This window comes from Aotus nancymaae, unplaced genomic scaffold (genome assembly GCF_030222135.1).
Source record: "Aotus nancymaae isolate 86718 unplaced genomic scaffold, 86718_ANA_hifiasm-v0.15.2.pri h1tg000036l, whole genome shotgun sequence".
Taxonomy (NCBI): Eukaryota; Metazoa; Chordata; class Mammalia; order Primates; family Aotidae; genus Aotus; species Aotus nancymaae.
Genome location: NW_026988450.1, coordinates 38,620,333 through 38,639,774, shown reverse-complemented (window position 1 = coordinate 38,639,774; position 19,442 = coordinate 38,620,333). Strand labels below are relative to the sequence as shown.

Sequence of the window (19,442 nt, the reverse complement as noted above, 5' to 3'; positions counted from 1 at the left end):
TCTCTGTTTAGAAAATGAATTTTCAAATAGATACATGCTTCAGAATCCATTTTTAATACAAATTTACATTCTCCATGACTCAGAACATTCTGAGATGCATCCTAGGCATCTGAGGTTTTTGGTTTGTATCGTGTGATTTTTAAGCTCCTGTTTCCTAAACAAACTCCAGAAACCACTAAATTAGAATATCTTGGGAAGAACTGACCTAGAGAGGAGTCTTCTTTTATATAAAAGGAAGGAGCACTCAGACTGTAAACTTTGGTCATTTTTCATCCTTCCTTTTCCATTTATCACCAAGACCTGAAATTCTCACTGTACAGCTTCTGCTTAAGAGGTCTGTGACTGTCCCCTTCTCACAGCCAGTGCCCTGTTTGAACCCTCTGTATCCTTTTCTCTGGAGAGCTGATTTATTAATAATTGGCCCTAGTAATGGTCCTTACTCCAAGTTCATCTCTACAGTTAATATTTCACTATGCAACTATTCACTTACCTTCTCTTTTCTCAAAAAGTTTTGCTGGCTCTTATTAACCACAGAATAAACTTCCAAGCCCTTTGTCTACACTTCTGAGTCCTCAGTGGTTTAGCTGCAGCCTTTTTTCTCCCATCCTCACCTTTTTTACATAAGCCTCTCTACAGAATATGTGTGCTGTATTTTTAATAGTTCCCACACTTCCTCACCTTGATCGTGTTCTGTTCCTAGAGTGCTCAGTACTGCTTGTCAAAATCTGACTCATTCTACAAATGATTACCTCCTTCGTGAAGCTTTTCTAAATTGTTTTCTCTCCCAGCTCCTCCAAGGCAGATTTAATTACTTGGTTTTCTATGCTCCAGTAAATTTTTTGCATTCCGACCAGAGTTTCTTCCTACTTTGAGTATAACCAGTTGTTTCCATGCTGCTTTCAGCCACTAGATGGATTGTAGGCGCTTACTAATTTGGGATCCCCTAACAGCAGCAAGCATGGTACTTGTTTGTAGTAGGTATAAATATTTGGAGTAATTGAACTAAGCTATTGGTAGACAAGATTATTTTTTCCAGGGCCAGGCACGGTGGCTGACACCTATAATCCCAGCACTTTGGGAGGCCAAGGTGGGTGGATCATGAGGTCAAGAGATCGAGACCATCCTGGTCAACAAGGTGAAACCCCATCTCTACTAAAAAATACAAAAATTAGCTGGGCATGGTGGCGCACGCCTGTAGTCCCAGCTACTCAGGAGGCTGAGGCAGGAGAATTGCTTGAACCCAGGAGGCAGAGGTTGCAGTGACCCGAGATCGCGGCATTGCACTCCAGCCTGGGTAACAAGAGTGAAACTCCGTCTCAAAAAAAAAAGATTATTTTTTCCAGTGTGGAGCAACAAAATTCTGTCACCCACTGTTGAAATTGTGTTTATAGTTGAAAGGGACTTAGAAATCATCTAATCATTCTATTAAAAGATAAGGGATATCAAGACTGGGAAAAGTTAAGGTCCATAACTACTTCATAACCAAGCCAATTCTAAAGTTTGATTTTCTGACTACCGGGCTGATTTTCTAATGTATTAATTCATATGGAAACAAAGTCATGAGAGTGAATTAAAAAGTATACTGTAATGGCTAGCATTAGTTCTTGTACACTTTCATAGGTAGGTTTATGTGGGTTCCAAGTCATAGTCCTCTGATATTTAAAATAATTTTATAGCACAACCAACTTTGGGGGAACAGAAGGAATGTCTCACTTCTCTCTCCTCCTTCCTTTATTTTTATTTTCACTTTTTTGTTCAACAAATATTTATTGAACATTTGTTATATACCTGTATTATGGCAGACAGTTGAAATAAAGAGGTGAATAGATGAAACCAAGTTCCTGTCTTTATGGTATTTTTAACAAGGAGAAAATTGTAAGTAATCTGTTAACAAACACTAGTTATTTGGGGTCATTAGCTTATTATTATAATTATCATTATTATTATTTCATAAAGTCTTGCTCTGTCACCCAGGCTGGAATGCAGTAGCATGATCGTAACTCACTGCAGCCTTGATCTCCTGGGCTCAAGCAGTCCTCCTGCCTCAGCCTCCTGAGTAGCGGGGACTACAGGTGCGCATCACCATGCCCAGCTAATTCTTAAATTTTTTGTTGAGATGAAGTCTCACTATGTTGACCAGGCTGGTCTTTTAACTCCTGGCCTCAAGCAGTCCTCCCGCCTCATCCTCCGAAAGTGCTGAGATTACAGCAATGAACCACCTCACTGAGCCTATATTAAATTATTCAGTGATTATATAAACATTTAGAATTTATACTCTTTCTAAACTTATGTACAAGTGAAAATGAATTCTAGAGATATGTGTCTTAAAGGAAATGCCAATGAGCTTCTAGGGATCACATAGGGAAAGTGGCAGAAGTCATTTAAATAATCTGAATTTAGAATTAGTAATAAATATTTGTTAAGCACATCCTGTCATAAGAACCTAACAGAATGATAATTTAACTTAGGTACTTAGTAAATATCAACTTAAAAATTTTTTCAGTTAACAGTTTAATCTGTAAACTTTTTATGTATTTACTCTATACCAAAAATTGCTCTAAGTACTGGTGATATAGAGACTTAATCCCTGTTCTCAAGGAGACACCAGTCTAACGAGGGAAAGTAGCAAGTAAACAAGTAAAGTGATGATAATGATAACAGCTAATGCTGGCAGAGTGCTTACTGTATTCCAAGCATTTTTCTAGAGGCTATTTTACCCTCCAAACAACTGTGTGAGGAGGATGTTATAATTATTCCCATTTTATAGATGAGGAAACGGAAGCATAGAAAAGTCAAATAACTTGACACAGGTCTCCCAGTTAGTCATAAGTGAATTTTGTTTATTACTTTTTTGTTGTTGTTTTTTGAAATAGGGTCTTAGGCTGAAGTGCCATGGCATGATAATGGCTCACTCCAGCCTTGACATCCTGGGCTCAAGTGATCCTCCCACTTCAGCTTCCCAAGTAGCTTGGACCACAGGTGCGTGTGCCACTGTGGCTGGCGAGTTTTTGCTGTTGTTGTTGTTGTTTGTTTGTTTGTAGAGACAGAGTTTCCCAGTGTTGCCCAGGCTAGTCTCAAACTCCAGGGTTCAAGTGATCCTCCTGCCTCAGTCTCCCAAAGTGCTGCAGTTACAGGTGTGAATCACTGCACCTGGCTTGAATTGTTAATAGAGTGATTGGCATGGTGGTATAGAAGCAGAATTGGGAAGCACTTAATTCATTGTGGGAGGCCCAAAAGTATTCCAGAAGAGTGGCACTTGAACTAAGTTGCTCTTCTGGTAAATAAAAAGATGAGGTAATCATGATGGTTTTCTGGAGTAGCCTAAAAGTTTATGTCTAAGATGGTTTTACATGATTTGTTTCAAATAATGTATTCCTTATGAAAATAAAACTCATATTGATTCTGATTTGTGTAGATGATAGGGTGTGTATACTTTCCATAGGGGAATAAATGTAATTTTTTTGGCCCACCGACTTAACACATAATTTGAATTACAATTTGCTTATTTTATTTTTCTTTAAGTTGATAATACTTCAGCACAAAGGATTAGAAGTAGCTTTAAAATGATTTGGTTTAGATAAGGCTGTCATAGATGCCAGCAGGCTGCTTATAGACTGTTTTGTGTTTGTTGGTGGCACTCATTGGAGACAACCATGTGCAGTATTCGCTAGTTAATCCCCTCAGCATGGCATAGACTAACAATTTTAAGTGACCAAATGTCCATCTTATATCTAGCAGTTGTGATTTTTTTCTATTTGTGTGATTTACAGGATTAAAGACAACTACTCCAGGACCAAGCCTTTCACAAGGCTTGTCATTTGATGAAAAACTAATGCCAAGTGCCCCAGTGAACACTACAACATATGTGGCTGATACAGAATCAGAGCAAGCAGATACCTGGTAAAGCTTCTTCGTTATAAATTAATAGTATATTTAGGAAGTAAATATCTTTATCAGGTTGTCTCTTGAGGGATACAGCATGGGACAGTGGGATGCCAGGGAAAATGATATCTTAGGACAGGGATCAGCAGGTTTTCTGTAAAGGAGCAGAGGGTAGTTATTTTCGCTTTAGAGGACTGTTGATCTTTGTCCTCGCTCCTCAACTCTGCCATTGTAGCATGAAAGCAGCCATAGACAATATGTAGTCATTGTCAAGAGACAATATGTAGTAGCTTAAAGACAAGATGCTTTCAAAGAAATGCCTCCTTACACAATTTCAGCATTGTGTGAATATCGAACTGTGTTGACACAAACCTATGTGGTATAGCGTACTATATGCCTAGGCTATATAGTATAGCCCAGGGGTCCCTAACCCCCTAGCCACGGTATCCTGGCCTGTTAGAAAGCAGGTCACACAGCAGGTGATCAGCGGGCAAGCTAGCAGAACTTCATCTGTATTTACACCTGTTCCCCATCACTCACATTACCACGTGAGCTCCACCTCCTGTCAGATCAGCAGCAGCATTAGATTCTCATAGGAGCGCAAACCCTATTGTGAACTCTGCACGTGAGGGATCTAGGTTGTGTGCTTCTTACGAAAATCTAATGCCTGATGATTCATCAGTGTCTCCCATCATCCCCAGATAGGAGTGTCTAAGTTGCAGGAAAACAAGCTTAAGGCTCTCACTGATTCTACATTATGGTGAATTGTATAATTATTTCATTATATATTACACTGTAATAATAATAGAAATAAAGTACACAATAAATATGCTTTAATTATCCTGAAACCATTGCCATCCCCTACCACCACTCCCTGCATCCTCACCACGAAACTGGTCCTGGATGCCAAAAAGGTTTGGGACCACTGGTATAGCCTATTTCTCCTAGGCTACACACTTATACAGCATGTTACTGTACATAATTATAACACAATGGGAAGTATTTGGATATCTAAACAGAAAAGGTACAAAAAATACTGTATAAAAGATAAGAAGTGGTACACCTGTATAAGACACTTACCATGAATAGAGCTTGTAGGACTGGAAGTTCTGGGTTAGTCAGTGAGTAAGCGGTAAGTGCATGTGAAGGCCTAGGACATTATTGTACATGATTGTTGCATTATTAGCACTACATTTAGATTACACTAAATTTATATACAGAAAATGTTCTTGCTTCAATAATAAATTAACCTTAGCTTACTGTAACTTTTTTACTCTGTAAACTTTAATAACACTTAGCTTAAAATACTTGTAACATTGTATAGCTGTGCAAAAATATTTTCTTCATATTCTTATTCAATAAGCTTTTTTCTGTTTTTAAATTTTAAATTTTTGTTTTACTTTTTAAACTTTTTTGTTAAAAAGACATAAACATACATATTAGCATAGGCCTGCACAGGGTTAAGATCGTCACAATCAACTGTCTTCCACTGACACATCCTGTCCCACTGGAAGGTCTTCAGGGGCACTAACACACATGGAGCTGTCATCTCCTGTGATAACAATGCCTTCTTCTGAAATCCCTCCTGAAGGGACTGCCTGAGACTTTTTTAAAGTTAATTTATTTTTTTGTAAGAAGGAGTACATTCTAATGATAAAAAGTATAATATAGTAAATATATTAACTGGTAACATAGTCATTTGTTATCATTATCAAGTATTGTATACTGTACCAAATTGTATGTGCTATTGAGCTATACTTTTATATGATTGGCAGCATAGATTCGTTTACACCAGCATCACCATAGACAGTTAATGGGTTGCACTGTGCTGTCAATAGGTGGTAGCAATTTTTCAGCTCTTTTATAATCTTATGGAACCAGTATCATATATTATAGTTCATTATTGACAGAAATATCATTATGTGGTGTCTGACTGTAATTGAATGTGTTGTGTTCTAATAACTGTGTTTACAAAAATAAATGGCAGACCAGATTTGGTCTACAGGCTGTGGTTTGGCAGTTCCTGTTTTAGGATAGTTTTTTTTTTATTCCTTGCAAATGTGCATGGATGACTGGAAAGAATTGTTCAACTTATTTGTAACTGGTGACATAAGTTTGAAATACATGTATTTGTATTGTATGATGTTGCCTGTATTTGAATATTACTTATAATTTTGAAGATACTTTATATGTGTCTACTTAACTGTCTGAATAGTTAATATTTGTCCATAAAGATAGTTTTTCTGTGGTTCTTTATCTGAAGAGGGGTTTCATTTTGTTTTTGTGACTGGAAGGGGTTAGCTCTTTTATGTTTTTTGGTATTTTCTATTTATGACTGTGTTTTTATTTTAAATATTACATAATAAAGTGGTTGTATTAAGATACTTAAGATATCACTATGATAAACCATAATTTTTTTTCCCTTTTTGCTTACACTCATATTGAGGCCAGATTTAACTTTTTCAAGAGAAATTGTTAAGGTTTTGGAAGTTGCTTGAATGACAGACTGACCTCTTGTTTTTTTGTTGTTGTTGTTGGTTTTTGTTTTGTTTTTGTTTTTGTTTTTGTAAAATAAGAATAGCAAAGGCAACATACTTAACCATACTTTGTAAAACTCTGTGCATGTATGTTTAAAATATTTTTCTGGTAATCTAGAGTTCTAGAGACTGCCATCTGGCTGAAGTATAATAATATCAGTTCACAGTGACCTGAAATCTTGTATGTGATTTTTTTCCTGATTTTCCATTTTTAATAAAAAAAAAGTACTATAATAATATAAGTAATAATAAAAGTACCATAGTAATAGTACTTTACGTGGGAATAATTTAAACTTTTTAAACAAAACTGAAATTGCCTGGGATTATCACCTTGTTTAACTTAGAATAGGCTATCCTAAGTTGGTATTCTGTGTGTGTTTGGCAGTTGTTTATAGTAGAGCAACAATATGTGCTGTACGGGGTGAAGAAGAGTAAGGTGTCATCCTTCCACAGGATGCTTAGTTAACAAAGAAGTTGCTTTCTTGGGATGGTAAAATATATTCAGTGAATTATTGTCTAAAAATTATCTTAAAGTTATTTTACATTAGAACTATTTAATGATCTTTGTTTCTATATTAAAGTTGCTGTAAACTTTTGATTGTTTACCTTGCATTCTTTTTTTTTTCTACAGTATGGATTTGAGTGAAAGGCCAAAAGAAATCAAAGTCTCCAACATGGAACAAAATTTCAAAATGCTTTCACAAGACACATCCACTATAAAGGAGTCCTGCAAAACAAGCTCTAATAATAATAGTATGGTATCAAATCCTTTGGTTAAGATGACAATTCCAAACTATCAACTTTCACCAACTAAATTCCCAAGTGTAAATAAAAGTAAAGATAGGGCTTCTCAGCAACAGCAGACCAACTCCATCAGAAACTACTTTAAGCCGTCTACCAAAAAAAGGTCTGTTTTTGATAACTTCTCTCATGTCTCTGAAAAAAATATGAAAATATTTTACACTGTTGTAGCATGGTATTGTTTAGTCTGTTCTGATTAAGTATGCTTCTCCTGCTGTGGCTTTTTCGGCCCCTTCCCTCTCAGAAATGTCCCTGATCTCCTTCACTAGAGCCAGTAGACAGATTCTCCTACATCTCCTTTTATGCACGTACTTACGTGTTGTTTTACTTGCCACACTTCTCTTGAATAAGAACTAACCCCCATCTTAGTTCTAAAATCACATTTCTACTGTTTTCCTTGATAACCTCTCTCACTCCGTCTAGGACCTTATTCCATCAATTATTTTCTTAATCTCCATATTTTGAATATATTGATCATCCTAGATTTTTTCTTCTGTTTTCAAAAGCTCAATCTCACCTTTATTTTTGAAAACGTTCTCTTGACCTGGTTTCTTCCTCTAGCTACTACTGCCTTTTGTCTTGTACTGTCACTGTTAAGCTTCTCAGAAAAGATGATGTTATTTCTCCCATTTCTATATGAACTTTGGAGGACTTCTTTTCTTCCCCCTACTGCTGTTTATACTCTGTATGCTCTACCTTCAGGTTTTGAGACTTTATTACAGGTAATCAACATATTTGGCCCTAACTTTTCCTTTAAGCTTCACTTCTCCTTTTCCACAGGGGTTTCATGCTGTTTCCCCAGTAACAGACCTCACTGAATATGTGTGGTTGTTTTTTTTTTTTTTTGGTAGTATAATAGCTTACATTGTTAAAATTTTTGACTCTTTGTCCTCTGGCTCCCAAAATCAGTATTATTGTTTGTTATTTTCAGTGTCTTCATTCCCTCCGTTTCCATATATTGCCAGGTTCAAACTCTGACCACCTAAATTATTACAAAAACCTTTTGATTGGTTGATTTTTCCAGTACCTTGGCATTAAATTAGTTTTAATAAAATATTGGGTTGACTGTTCTAGTCCAACATGAATCCAATAAACTGCAGAACAGAGTCCCAGGTCTTTGTGTCCTCCATGGGCTTAGTATAGTTTGCATAAAGTGTTCAGTATTTATTGAATGAATGATACAATATTGTATAGAAAGCTTTTAGTGATATATTCACACAGCAGTTGCAGTATACAGTCAGTACCATATTCTAGATTTAGTCATTCTGACTTAATATCTTGAATCCCTCTCTCATTAACCCATCAGATTATATTCCCAGGGTAATTTTCCCTGCCCACAACCTTACTATATTATAAAGTAAGCTGCTGTCTCCTGGCAACAGGTTCTTTGTATTTTTATGTTTTTCTACCTTTTCCTATAATTTATCAACTAATGCAACTTAAGCAGAGAAGATAGAGATCTCCATATTGCTTTAGCCACAGGGTCCATCAGTTCTATGAAAACAGCAGAATGTACATGAGTTCTGCACTGTTTTCAAATGTCTATTTGTTGATTTCCAGTAATGTTGTTAAATAAAATCAATATTATTATTAAATAAAGTCAAGAGTACATTGTGAACTAAGTGGATGGAGTGATGAATATTGCCAAACTAAAAGATTACTTCGCTGTGTTCATTTTCTTGTTTTGTTCTCTTCTTTTTTAAAAATCTAAGGGAAAGGGATGAAGAAAATCAAGAAATGTCTTCATGCAAATCAGCAAGAATAGAAATGTCTTGTTCTCTTTTAGAACAAACACAACCTGCTACACCCTCACTATGGAAAAATAAGGAGCAGCATCTATCTCAGAATGAGCCTGTGGACAAAAAGCCAGATAACTTATGTACAGATACAGATTTAGAATCCAGTGTGAAAAGTTCTGCCAGTAAATCTCATTCTGCAGAAGAGCTAAGATCAAATAAAAAAAGAGAAATGGACGATGTGGCCATAGAAGATGAAGTATTGGAACAGTTATTCAAGGACACAAAACCAGAGTTAGAAATTGATGTGAAAGTTCAAAAACGAGAGGAAGATGTCAATATTAGGAAAAGGCCAAGGATGGATATAGAAACAAATGATACTTTCAGTGATGAAGCAGTACCAGAAAGTAGCAAAATATCTGTAAGTAACATTTTAAATGAGCAGTATAGCACATAGAAGCTTAGAATGTTAACGCATAGTTTAGATTTTGTACTGACAATATGAGCATCCATTGTCTTTAACACTCAGTACTATTAAAGTATAGAAATTTGTAGGATGATAAGGTAAATGGTAAATGTTAAAAATAAAGTGATTCTTTAACAGTATAAAATAAATGACCACAAATTAAACTATCATATGAGATAGTTTTAATAGATTTCCAAATTAGGCTGTACTATTATAAAAGACATTTGGCTATGATAAGCATAGGAGATGCTTCGTATAAGAAACAGGACACAGAAAGATGAAGTTGATAAAACAAAGTATCTACTCAATAAATTTTTAGGATATAACATCACTAGGAATTTTCATTCTCATTTGGGTTTTTAATGTCCTTGTCTATTTTGATGAGTTGTTAATTTGTCTTACCCACTTTAATCTATGAAAACACTTCTGATTATTTTCTTTTTTATACACATCAGTAAGTTGACCTATCTATAGATTTGTTAGCTCTTTAGATGAGAGCACAGACCTGATGAAGTAAAACTTCAATATTCTGATCTTTCACATGGGTTCATTAGCTCCATTCATTCATGGCTGTAGTCATCCTCTCCTATATAACACCTGCAGAATAAGGACAGGAATAGGTGTAAAAATAGGATTAAGTGAATGGAAGTTACAGTTTATTAGCTAAGCAGTTGAGAACCTAGTATGTATCAAGGATCTTATAAATCTATAACTGCTATTCAAAAAACAGAATGTATGTCCTATTTGGCCTGTATATTGTTATCTTCATATAGGGAAGGGGATCCCCATTATTTGTTACTTCTTTTGTGTGAATCTTAAATGCCCTTCTGTGGACCAGCTGTATTGGAGTCAGCTGGTAAGCTTTTTAAAAATATAGATTCCCAGGCCAGAGCTCCAGAGATTTTCATTCAGTACATCTGGTTTTCCTTCCCGGGATAAGTTCCCTCATTGTGTTAGCTAAGAATTCCTTTGATATTTTTAAAAATTAACTCAGTGGCTTAAATAAGATAGGATCTTTTTTCCTCTATAAAAGTAGCCTGGAAATAGATAATGAGAGCTGCTTCCATGGTATTAATTTACTGGGTGCCTGTCTTTCTGCTCTTTGAGAGGATGCCTCCAGCCATCATGTCTGCTTTCCAGGGAGGAAAAATGTGATGATAAGGGGACAGGGGAAAGGCCTTTCCAGCTGAATTCCTCCCTTTTTTCTAAGGAGCTTTCTTAGAAACCCAACTTAGTAACTTTTGTTATTGGCTAGAATTGGATATAATTTAGCCACTTCCTATCCTCAATCTAGAAGTGTCTGGGAATGTTTTAAGTTTGGCACATTGCTATCCCTGATAAAGAGTTGTATTTTAGGAAGAGAGAATGGATGTTATCAGATTCCATTTTGCAGCCAGAGTGGAAACTTCAGAGGCAAAGTTTTCATTGTGAAGGATTTAAGACTGACTCTCATTTCACAGAAGCATTAAGTGAAACAAGAGGTTTATATATTCTGTAAGTCACTTCTGTAGTAATTTCTACTAATAGTGGAGAGCTAGGTAAGTTAGTTTAATGTGACATTTGTTGAAATCCAAGACATGATTTGCTAAGCTTAATACAATTACATCTGTTCATAAAGCTATGTTTATTCTTTTGCATTATGAATTTACATTGTCACTTTAGCTCCAGACTGTTTCAGAATCTGTATTCAGGTTACTTAATATTACATGTTAAGTGTTTAGAAAATTAGGCACTTTTTATATTACTTTGGCCACACCTTTGGAAATGCATTTCCCTTCCTTTTCTCCTGTATTTATTTCTGACTTTGTCTGATATGTTCTTATTTTCTTTAGTCTTCTTGTCCTAGTACATACTTTAATCTTCTTTTAAGTAGCCACCCACTCCCCATTTTTTCTCTTAAATTCCATCCCAGATTAGTCTACTGCTCATGGTGACCACAAATCTGTCTGGAAATGGTTGTGGCATTAGTTTGTAACAGCACTCTTTGGCTCATCCTGGATGACTGCTAATTAATCTTCCTGAAGACCTGTTTTCACTGCACTTTCTCCCAGGGCTCATTTCAGGGCAATGGGCATTGGAACACAGACAGGGAAAGTCAAGAACTGAGCTCTGTACACTCTTGACATGGGAGCCATCAAACAGTCTTTCATAGACCAGAAACACCTTTCATTTAATATGTAAGATTTATATGAGGTATAATGGTATCAGGAAATAAAATTATTTTATTTTGCCCTATGATTCTATAGCATAATTCCATTTTTCCTTTATTTTATTGCTTCAGAATTCATGACATTGGAAATGAAAATTTCAGTATAAAATGTGTTGTCATAGGCTTTTGGAGAGAGAATAGCAATTTGATTGTGATACACTCAATTGCTATATCTCTAATTGCAACACAGTCAGCCCTCTGTATCCATGGGTCCCACATCCTTGGATTTTACACCTCTGATTGAAAGTATTTGGGGAAAAAAAGCATCTGTACACGTGCAGACTTTTTTAAAAATTATTATTTTCTAAACAATACAACTATTTGCATAGCACTTACATTGTATTAGGTATTGTAAGTACTCTAGAGATGATTTAAAGAATATGAGATGTGCCTAGATTATATGCAAAATCTATGCTAATATTTGTTTCTTTTCTTTTTCTTTTTTTCTTTTCTTTTTTTTTTTTTTTAAAGGAGTCTTGCTCTGTCACCAGGCCGGAGTGCAGGTGCAGATCTTGGCTCAGTGCAACCTCTACCACCTGGGTTCAAGTGATTTCCCTGCCTCAGCCTCCTGAGTAGCTGGGACTACAGGTGTGCACCACCACAACCAGATAATTTCTGTATTTTTAGTAGAGACAGGGTTTCATCATGTTGGCCAGGATGGTCTCAATCACCTGACCTCATGATCCACACTCCTTAGCCTCTCAAGTGCTTGGATTATAGGCGTGAGCCACCACGCCTGGCCAAATCTATGCTATTTTTTATTAAGGACTTGAGCATCCATAGATTTTGATGTCCATGGGAAGTCATGGAACCAATTCCCCAGGGATACCATGGGGATGACTACTACAAGTTAAATCACTGTATTCCAGCACTATAATTTTTTTTAGTAAGAATCTGTAATAGGTACAAAAGTATTTCTGTTTTCAATGTAATGTTATTTTTAAAAACTGTTTATTTTTGAGATAATTGTTTGTTCACATGTAGTGAACCCTTTCCCCAGTTTCCCCTGATTATTACAGCTTGCATTACTATAGTACAGTTATCACAACCAGGAAATTGACATTGATAAAATCCATCAATTTTACTCAATGTGGGGTTGTTTTAAATTATTTTATTTTTATCATTTTAAGAACTTGTCTGAAAGTCCTTGTGAATCTCATGGATTAAAGGAATTGTGCTTAATTTTTTTAGGTACAGAAGTGACTATCAGAGAAAAATTCTTCTTAACCTTTTATTTAAGTTCCCCCCCCAACTTTTTTTTTTTTTTTGCAATTTTATGAAGGCAAAAAATGTGATGCTTCTCTTTGGTGTTGGAATCCTTAGTTATATTTCCGAAAGGCAGTTTCCAAAAGATGTTGATAGTAGAACTGTCATTTTTTTCTGTTTTTGAAACTAAAGATAGATTTTAGCATGTCTGTAAGATTTCCTAGCAGCTGAAATGGAAAACTATTAGCTTAATATTCCTGCTTAGTACTTTATCCTTATATAAATGATAGCTGTGCCTGAGTCTTGGCCTTACTTTCAATTTCCCAGTCTCCATAAAATGCAAAACTGACTGAAGATCCTTATTAACATTCTTCAGCTTAACAGCACCCACCATGTCTACAGTATATTTCCTCTTCATTCCACTCTCCTATCTCAAGTTAAGCATTTTTATATAGCATTTTTCAATACCCAGTAGTAAATTCTTAAAACTATAACATTTTCCAGTACCCTGTAGTAATAGCTACCACTTATTGGATACCATTATTATATTTACAGCAACCCTACAATGAAGTAGTTAATATATACCTATTGAACACATGTAGAAACTGACAGTGGGAGTTGTTAAGTAACTTGCCGAGGTCACATAGGTAGGTTTTGACAACTGGAACTAAAACACAGGTCTACCTTGCTCTTTTGACTATTCCTTTTATCAGCTTTCACTGTGTAATTCACTCAGTTCTTCAGTTACTCTAGGAATTGGGCCTGCTAATATGAAAGGCAGTTTGAGAGGAGAAGTTTGATAGGCATTGAGGTAGAATCCCCAAGACTTGATGATTTACTTATATAGGAAATAAATAGATAGGAAAGAATATAAGATTATTCCCAAGCTTATAGTCTGAGTGTCTAGGTAGGTTGTATGATTCTCTGAGTTGGAAAATCAGAACTTGCTCAGGAGGATAAACAACTTTGAGAGAGTAGGGCAGGATAGGGAGAAGGTACATAAAGGGAGTTTGTATTCTGAATGTATAAAGGGAGTAAAATGTACTGACTTTGATAATAACTTTCTGTAAATTATATGTCAAAGTGCTCAGCCTAAGTAAAATGGCACTTGATAGGCTTGAAACATACATTTAATCCTAACTGTTGATTGAAATACTCTCTTTACTCTGTAGGCAAGCACAAAGTACATTTGTTTTTCAGTCCTTTCCAACCTCCTTTTAAAAACTTTTATCTATAATCCCAGCACTTTGGGAGGCCGAGGCTGGTGGATCACAAGGTCGAGAGATCGACACCATCCTGGTCAACGTAGTGAAACCCCGTCTCTACTAAAAATACAAAAATTAGCTGGGCATGGTGGCGCAGCCTGTAGTCCCAGCTACTCAGGAGGCTGAGGCAGGAGAATTGCTTGAACTCAGGAGGCGGAGGTTGCGGTGAGCCGAGATCGCGCCATTGCACTCCAGCCTGGGTAACAAGAGCGAAACTCCATCTCAAAAAAAAAAAAAAAAAACTTTTATCACTTATTGCTGTATTAGTGAAAATATGATATAAAATGTGTTACGCTCCCTGCTTTGCATCTAAGACAATTGTAGTTTTTACTGAAAGCATTAGCCATTTATGTAATATTGTTTAGTCTAGGACATGATCCAGACATGTTAATGTGAAAGATACTGTAACTATATACAAGGCAGTTTTCACTTTTATTGCAGATAAATATCTTGAACAGTTGAAGTAACTGTTCCTTCTTTCAAAGTATGATTTAAGACTATATTGTAATCCTAAATGAATTATTTAAAATATTTCTTTTATTAGAAAAGTAATACACGATCATACAGACATGTGGAAAATAAAATGAACTCACAGTTTGTTGATAATCCTACCATCTACAGACAATCGTGGTTAATATTTTGGTATTTTCTCTTTACATTTTATTTTGCAGACTGTTAATGTAATTCTGTAGTCTTTTTAAATTTACTCATAATAATAATTTTCCCAGATTGTTAAATATTCCCTAAGCATGTGGTTTATATGGATTTAGATTGCTTCCAATTCTTTGCTTTTTTTGTATGTTTTTGTTTTGCAGAAGAGCGATTTATTAGAGAGAGAGAGAGAAGACAGCTTCCACGCTGTTGTGGGAGGGGAACCCAGAGCAGGAAATCCCCAATTATTTGCTCTTATACTGCAGTATCTCTTTCAAAATATACGTTTTCATCTCGTAATTTCTTTAGGAAAGACAGTTGAAAGCCAAATGTCTGGGCATACATAACATGAGTATCTCTTTTAAGTTTTTAGAAAGGTAGCATTTTATACTTGATTTTATTCAAAAGGCCAAGAAGTGATAGAATTTTATAACTCCTATGAGCAGTATTTTTTGTTTTATTTCTTTAGCAAGAAAATGAGATTGGGATGAAATGTGAACTCAAGAAAGAATCACTATGGTCAACTAAAGAAGAAATATCTGAGAAAAGTTTTAGTAATTTTTATACAGATTTGGCTTACAGAGACTGTCATCTTACATTCTTAGGATTGTTTCTCTTTCAGTAATTTTGGCTTACTTCATGATTGTGCCTCCTCTGGAAATGGATCGATTATATTATAACTATGATGCAGTGAAAAGAGAATAGAGAGAAGCCGGGGTATAATTTCCTGCCTTCTACTCCTTAGATATGTAGCCTTGAACAAGTCATTTTCACATTTATGAACCTCAAATACTCTATAAAACGAGGTTGACACTTTTCTAGCAGGATTTATATCAGATAGAGTAATGGATGTAAAATATTTGTAAACTCTAAAAGTTTAGGCTGTTCTTGTCTTTTTTTTTTTTTTTTTTTTTTTTTTTTGAGATGGAGTTTCGCTCTTGTTACCCAGGCTGGAGTGCAATGGCGTGATCTCGGCTCACCGCAACCTCTGCCTCCTGGGTTCAGGCAATTCTCCTGCCTCAGCCTCCTGAGTAGCTGGGATTACAGGCACGCACCACCATGCCCAGCTAATTTTTGTATTTTTAGTAGAGACGGGGTTTCACCATGTTGACCAGGATGGTCTCAATCTCTTGACCTCGTGATCCACCCGCCTTGGCCTCCCAAAGTGCTGGGATTACAGGCGTGAGCCACCACGCCCAGCGTAGGCTGTTCTTAATAGTGTCCTGATTACATTCTGTCACTATCAGATGAACCTTTTCTTCTGACTGCTTTTATCTTAGACCTATTAGCAACTTGCATATTAATTACATAGTTCAGCAGTTAAAAGAACTAAGATGTCAACCTTAAGCAGCTGTAACAATGTTGATATGTAACTAACTAGTTAATAGTAAATGACATGAAGCCAAGAATCTCATCCAGCGATTGAAAGATAACAGGAAGAACTCTTCAGGCGAATTTAACAGCTAGTAATCTTGTGTCAATTAATAAGGTAGTATGTCCAGAATTGATGATTGATTTTTTGAGATGTTAAGAATAATAAAAAATATAAACTATTGAGAATTCCAAAAGTTTAGGAAAAGTAGATGAGGACCTGGAGAACAGAATATATAATAATCTCAGTGTACGTTTAATGAAAAGCAGACAATGCTGAGATTGTGTGTCAATAAAACATGTATCTGGAGGTAAATTGTTTATTGAGATGATATTTCTTAGAATAACCTACTAAGTTAAAAATACTTCACAGTTTTTAGCCTTCTGTCACAGATTGAGTATGTTATAAATGTTTCCAAAGTTATAGAGCGTTTGAGTAAGTAGTTTTCTTATTTTGAATCAGATATGATTTGATTCCAAATATAAAATTCAGGTACCAGAAATAAAACATTTTTACTATTTTTTCAGGCATTTGAACTTTTTTCTATAGATTCCCAAATGACAAGTGACTTTCCTTTTCCTTGTTATTTCTTCTCTTTCTTACCTATCCATCTTAACCCTGTTTAAGAACAATGACAAACTTCAGGATGAAAGTGAGATGCTTCCAAGAAAGCTGTTATTGACTGAATTTAAATCACTGGTGATTAAAAACTCTACTTCCAGAAATCTCTCTGGCATAAGTGATGATTATGGTCAACTAAAAAATTTCAAGAAATTCAAAAAGGTAGGTATTTCAGCTGTATCACAAGAGGACAGTGTTTGAAATGTTTTTAGAAATACTAATGTTGCTAAACAAAAATGAAAGCAGTTTATATTGAAAACTGATGTTATTTATTCTGCTTAAAATGGTTTAAAAATTCCTCTAGGAAGGACATGAACTTACAGTTAATGAATATATTGAACACCTAGAATGAAATAGGTTTCATCAAAATTGAATTATTTACAGGTTGCTGTTTACCTGGTTTTCTCTACCTTAAACAGGAAGTTTTCACAGGATCTTCTCTGTTAGTCTAATACTGGTCTACAACTGCCTGAAGATGTTCTTTAGCTCAGGACTTTATGAAGATTAAAATGTATTTAAAATAACTGAGCATATTCAATAATTAAAACGATAGTCTTTTTTTATATTTACATATAAAACACAATATAAATATATATGCTGAGTATGACCATAAGGCCTGAGTTTCTGCTTATTGAGGAACTGATATTTATTTTATCGGTAATAGTTAAAAAATGACTTCTATCCAGTAGTTATTCTTTTGTCGTCTTATATTTGCTTTTTGCTCCAGACCTACTTCTGACTGCTAGCTTTTACTGATACATTTGATCAGAGTACAATGATTACCCAAAAGTAATTTTTGTGAAAAACTGCCTTTCTCTATAACATGATTTTGTCATGACTGTGAGGTAGTATAGGTTTTTCTCCCTACTGTAAGCACTTACTATTAATATTTCACAGTTAAATTTGTTTTCTGCCTACTATGATAGTATCTAAAGGGTTCTGAACTCCATTTGATGGGAAGAATCTCTTCTACTCAGAGCAGAAGATGGAAATATCTTCCACTTAAATGGCACCACGATACCTTTTTGTTTAACACCACTTTTTCTCACCCTGTATCTGTGGCTCACGAATAGCACAGAAGTATTCTTACTGCGTGGTTACTTCATGTTTAATACTGTGTTATAAAATCTTGTTGTTAAATCAAAATTCAAAAGACGTTTCTTATAGTTTAACCAAAGAAAAAGCAATAATGTTTACTATTGGCACAGAGTGGTGTATTAATAACTGAAGAAGTATGACTAATATAAATTTCTGGAAAGTGGTTTGGAAATACTTAAAATGCTTAAAAATACCGTTGTCCTTAACCAAGTAATCTGTTGTCAAACTGCGGAAGAAATCCAATCCAAAATTTGTATAAAAATATGTTTAACGGGATTGGTAATAGTGCAGGAATTTGTCTGAGTTCTTTACATGTCCAAATCATGCTGGGTCTGGTGGCTCACACCTGTAATACCAGCACTGTGGAAGGCCAAGGCACGTGGATGACTTGAGCCAAGGAGTTTGTGACCAGCCTGGGCAATATGGTGAAACCCTGTCTCTACAAAAAAATATAAAATTAGCTAGGCATGGTGATGTCTGCCTGCAATCCCAGGTACCTCAGAAGCCAGAGAATCGTTTGAGCCTAGGAGGCGGAAGTTGCAGTGAGCCAAGATTACACCACTGTGCCGGGCCAGGTATCAGAGCCCCAGTACCAGGAAGTGGTCAACACCTGGGTTGGTGAAAAGAATTTACCAGCAACAGTATAGATTTGGAAAATGAGAGTTGATTAGAGAGAAAGAACACTGCAGAATAGTACAGGGGGCACCTCAGCAAGAGGACTGAGCGCACCATGGCGGATTCTCCTTAAGAGGATTTTTGGACCTTAAGGTGGGAGCTTTGGATTGTAAAATGAGTTTAAGTATGGGATTCCAGAGATGTATAAAAATTTCAATTACCTATAAAAGTTGAAAGAAGCTTGGAATCAGATGCCAACTTCAGATACTAGGGAAGTTTGATTACTTCTAAATTCCCCAGATACAGAGTTTTACCTCCAATTGGCCTGTTTGATGGTCACCAGCTGGTCTTTGCTCCCTTCCAAATGGCTCAGATTAGAAGTTTTTGTCTCTGGGGCCTGTTCAATGGTCACCAGGTGATTTTCTGTCTCCTCACACTGCACTCTCCAGCCTAGGTGACAGAGACCCTGTCTCAAAAACAAAACAAAAAAACAACAACAACACAAAAAAAACACCTCCAAATCAATGCCATGGCTCTTTTTAAACTTTTAAAATATTGCTAAGTGGTGAAAATTAATTTAAAATTCTCTTTCTACTTCATATATTAGAATTTAAAAGCAAATAGTAGGGATCTGTTACTTCCTAAACACAGTATTAACAATGATCTTGATACGCATTTTTACATGGAATTTGCTTTTCTTAAAGCACGTCTTTAAACAAAGTATCAATTAAAAGTATAAATTGTTGGCATCCCCAACATCTGCTAGGACTCTGTGAACTGGAAAGTTTTGAAAAGTTTTAAATTTTCATCAATATTAGAGATTAAGGTTTGAAGTCATTAAAACAAAATATAGTGCTTTAAATTGCAGTGTTTGTGTTCATCTTGACTTGTTTTAATTGTTAAATGATAAGGCCATTTTAAAATAAAAATTCCAAATTAAAAATGTTAAATTATTTTTATTGTATAACTCCTATGATATGTCC

At 35.5% G+C, this 19,442-nt stretch overlaps 1 protein-coding gene across 3 annotated transcripts in view; it reads left to right on the top strand.

Moving 5' to 3' along the window:
- Positions 1 to 19,442, top strand: part of NBN (nibrin) — a 54,161-nt gene that overhangs the window by 22,776 nt on the left and 11,943 nt on the right. For all 3 annotated transcript variants that reach the window (XR_001109382.3, XR_001109381.3, XM_012465091.3), the window contains exons 9-12: positions 3,771 to 3,900; positions 7,051 to 7,326; positions 8,933 to 9,377; positions 16,753 to 16,908. Coding sequence is in view for 1 of the 3 variants with exons in the window: in XM_012465091.3 (XP_012320514.2) it covers positions 3,771 to 3,900; positions 7,051 to 7,326; positions 8,933 to 9,377; positions 16,753 to 16,908 (1,007 nt within the window). In the remaining 2 variants the exon portion in view is untranslated. The remainder of the gene's footprint in view (positions 1 to 3,770; positions 3,901 to 7,050; positions 7,327 to 8,932; positions 9,378 to 16,752; positions 16,909 to 19,442) is intronic.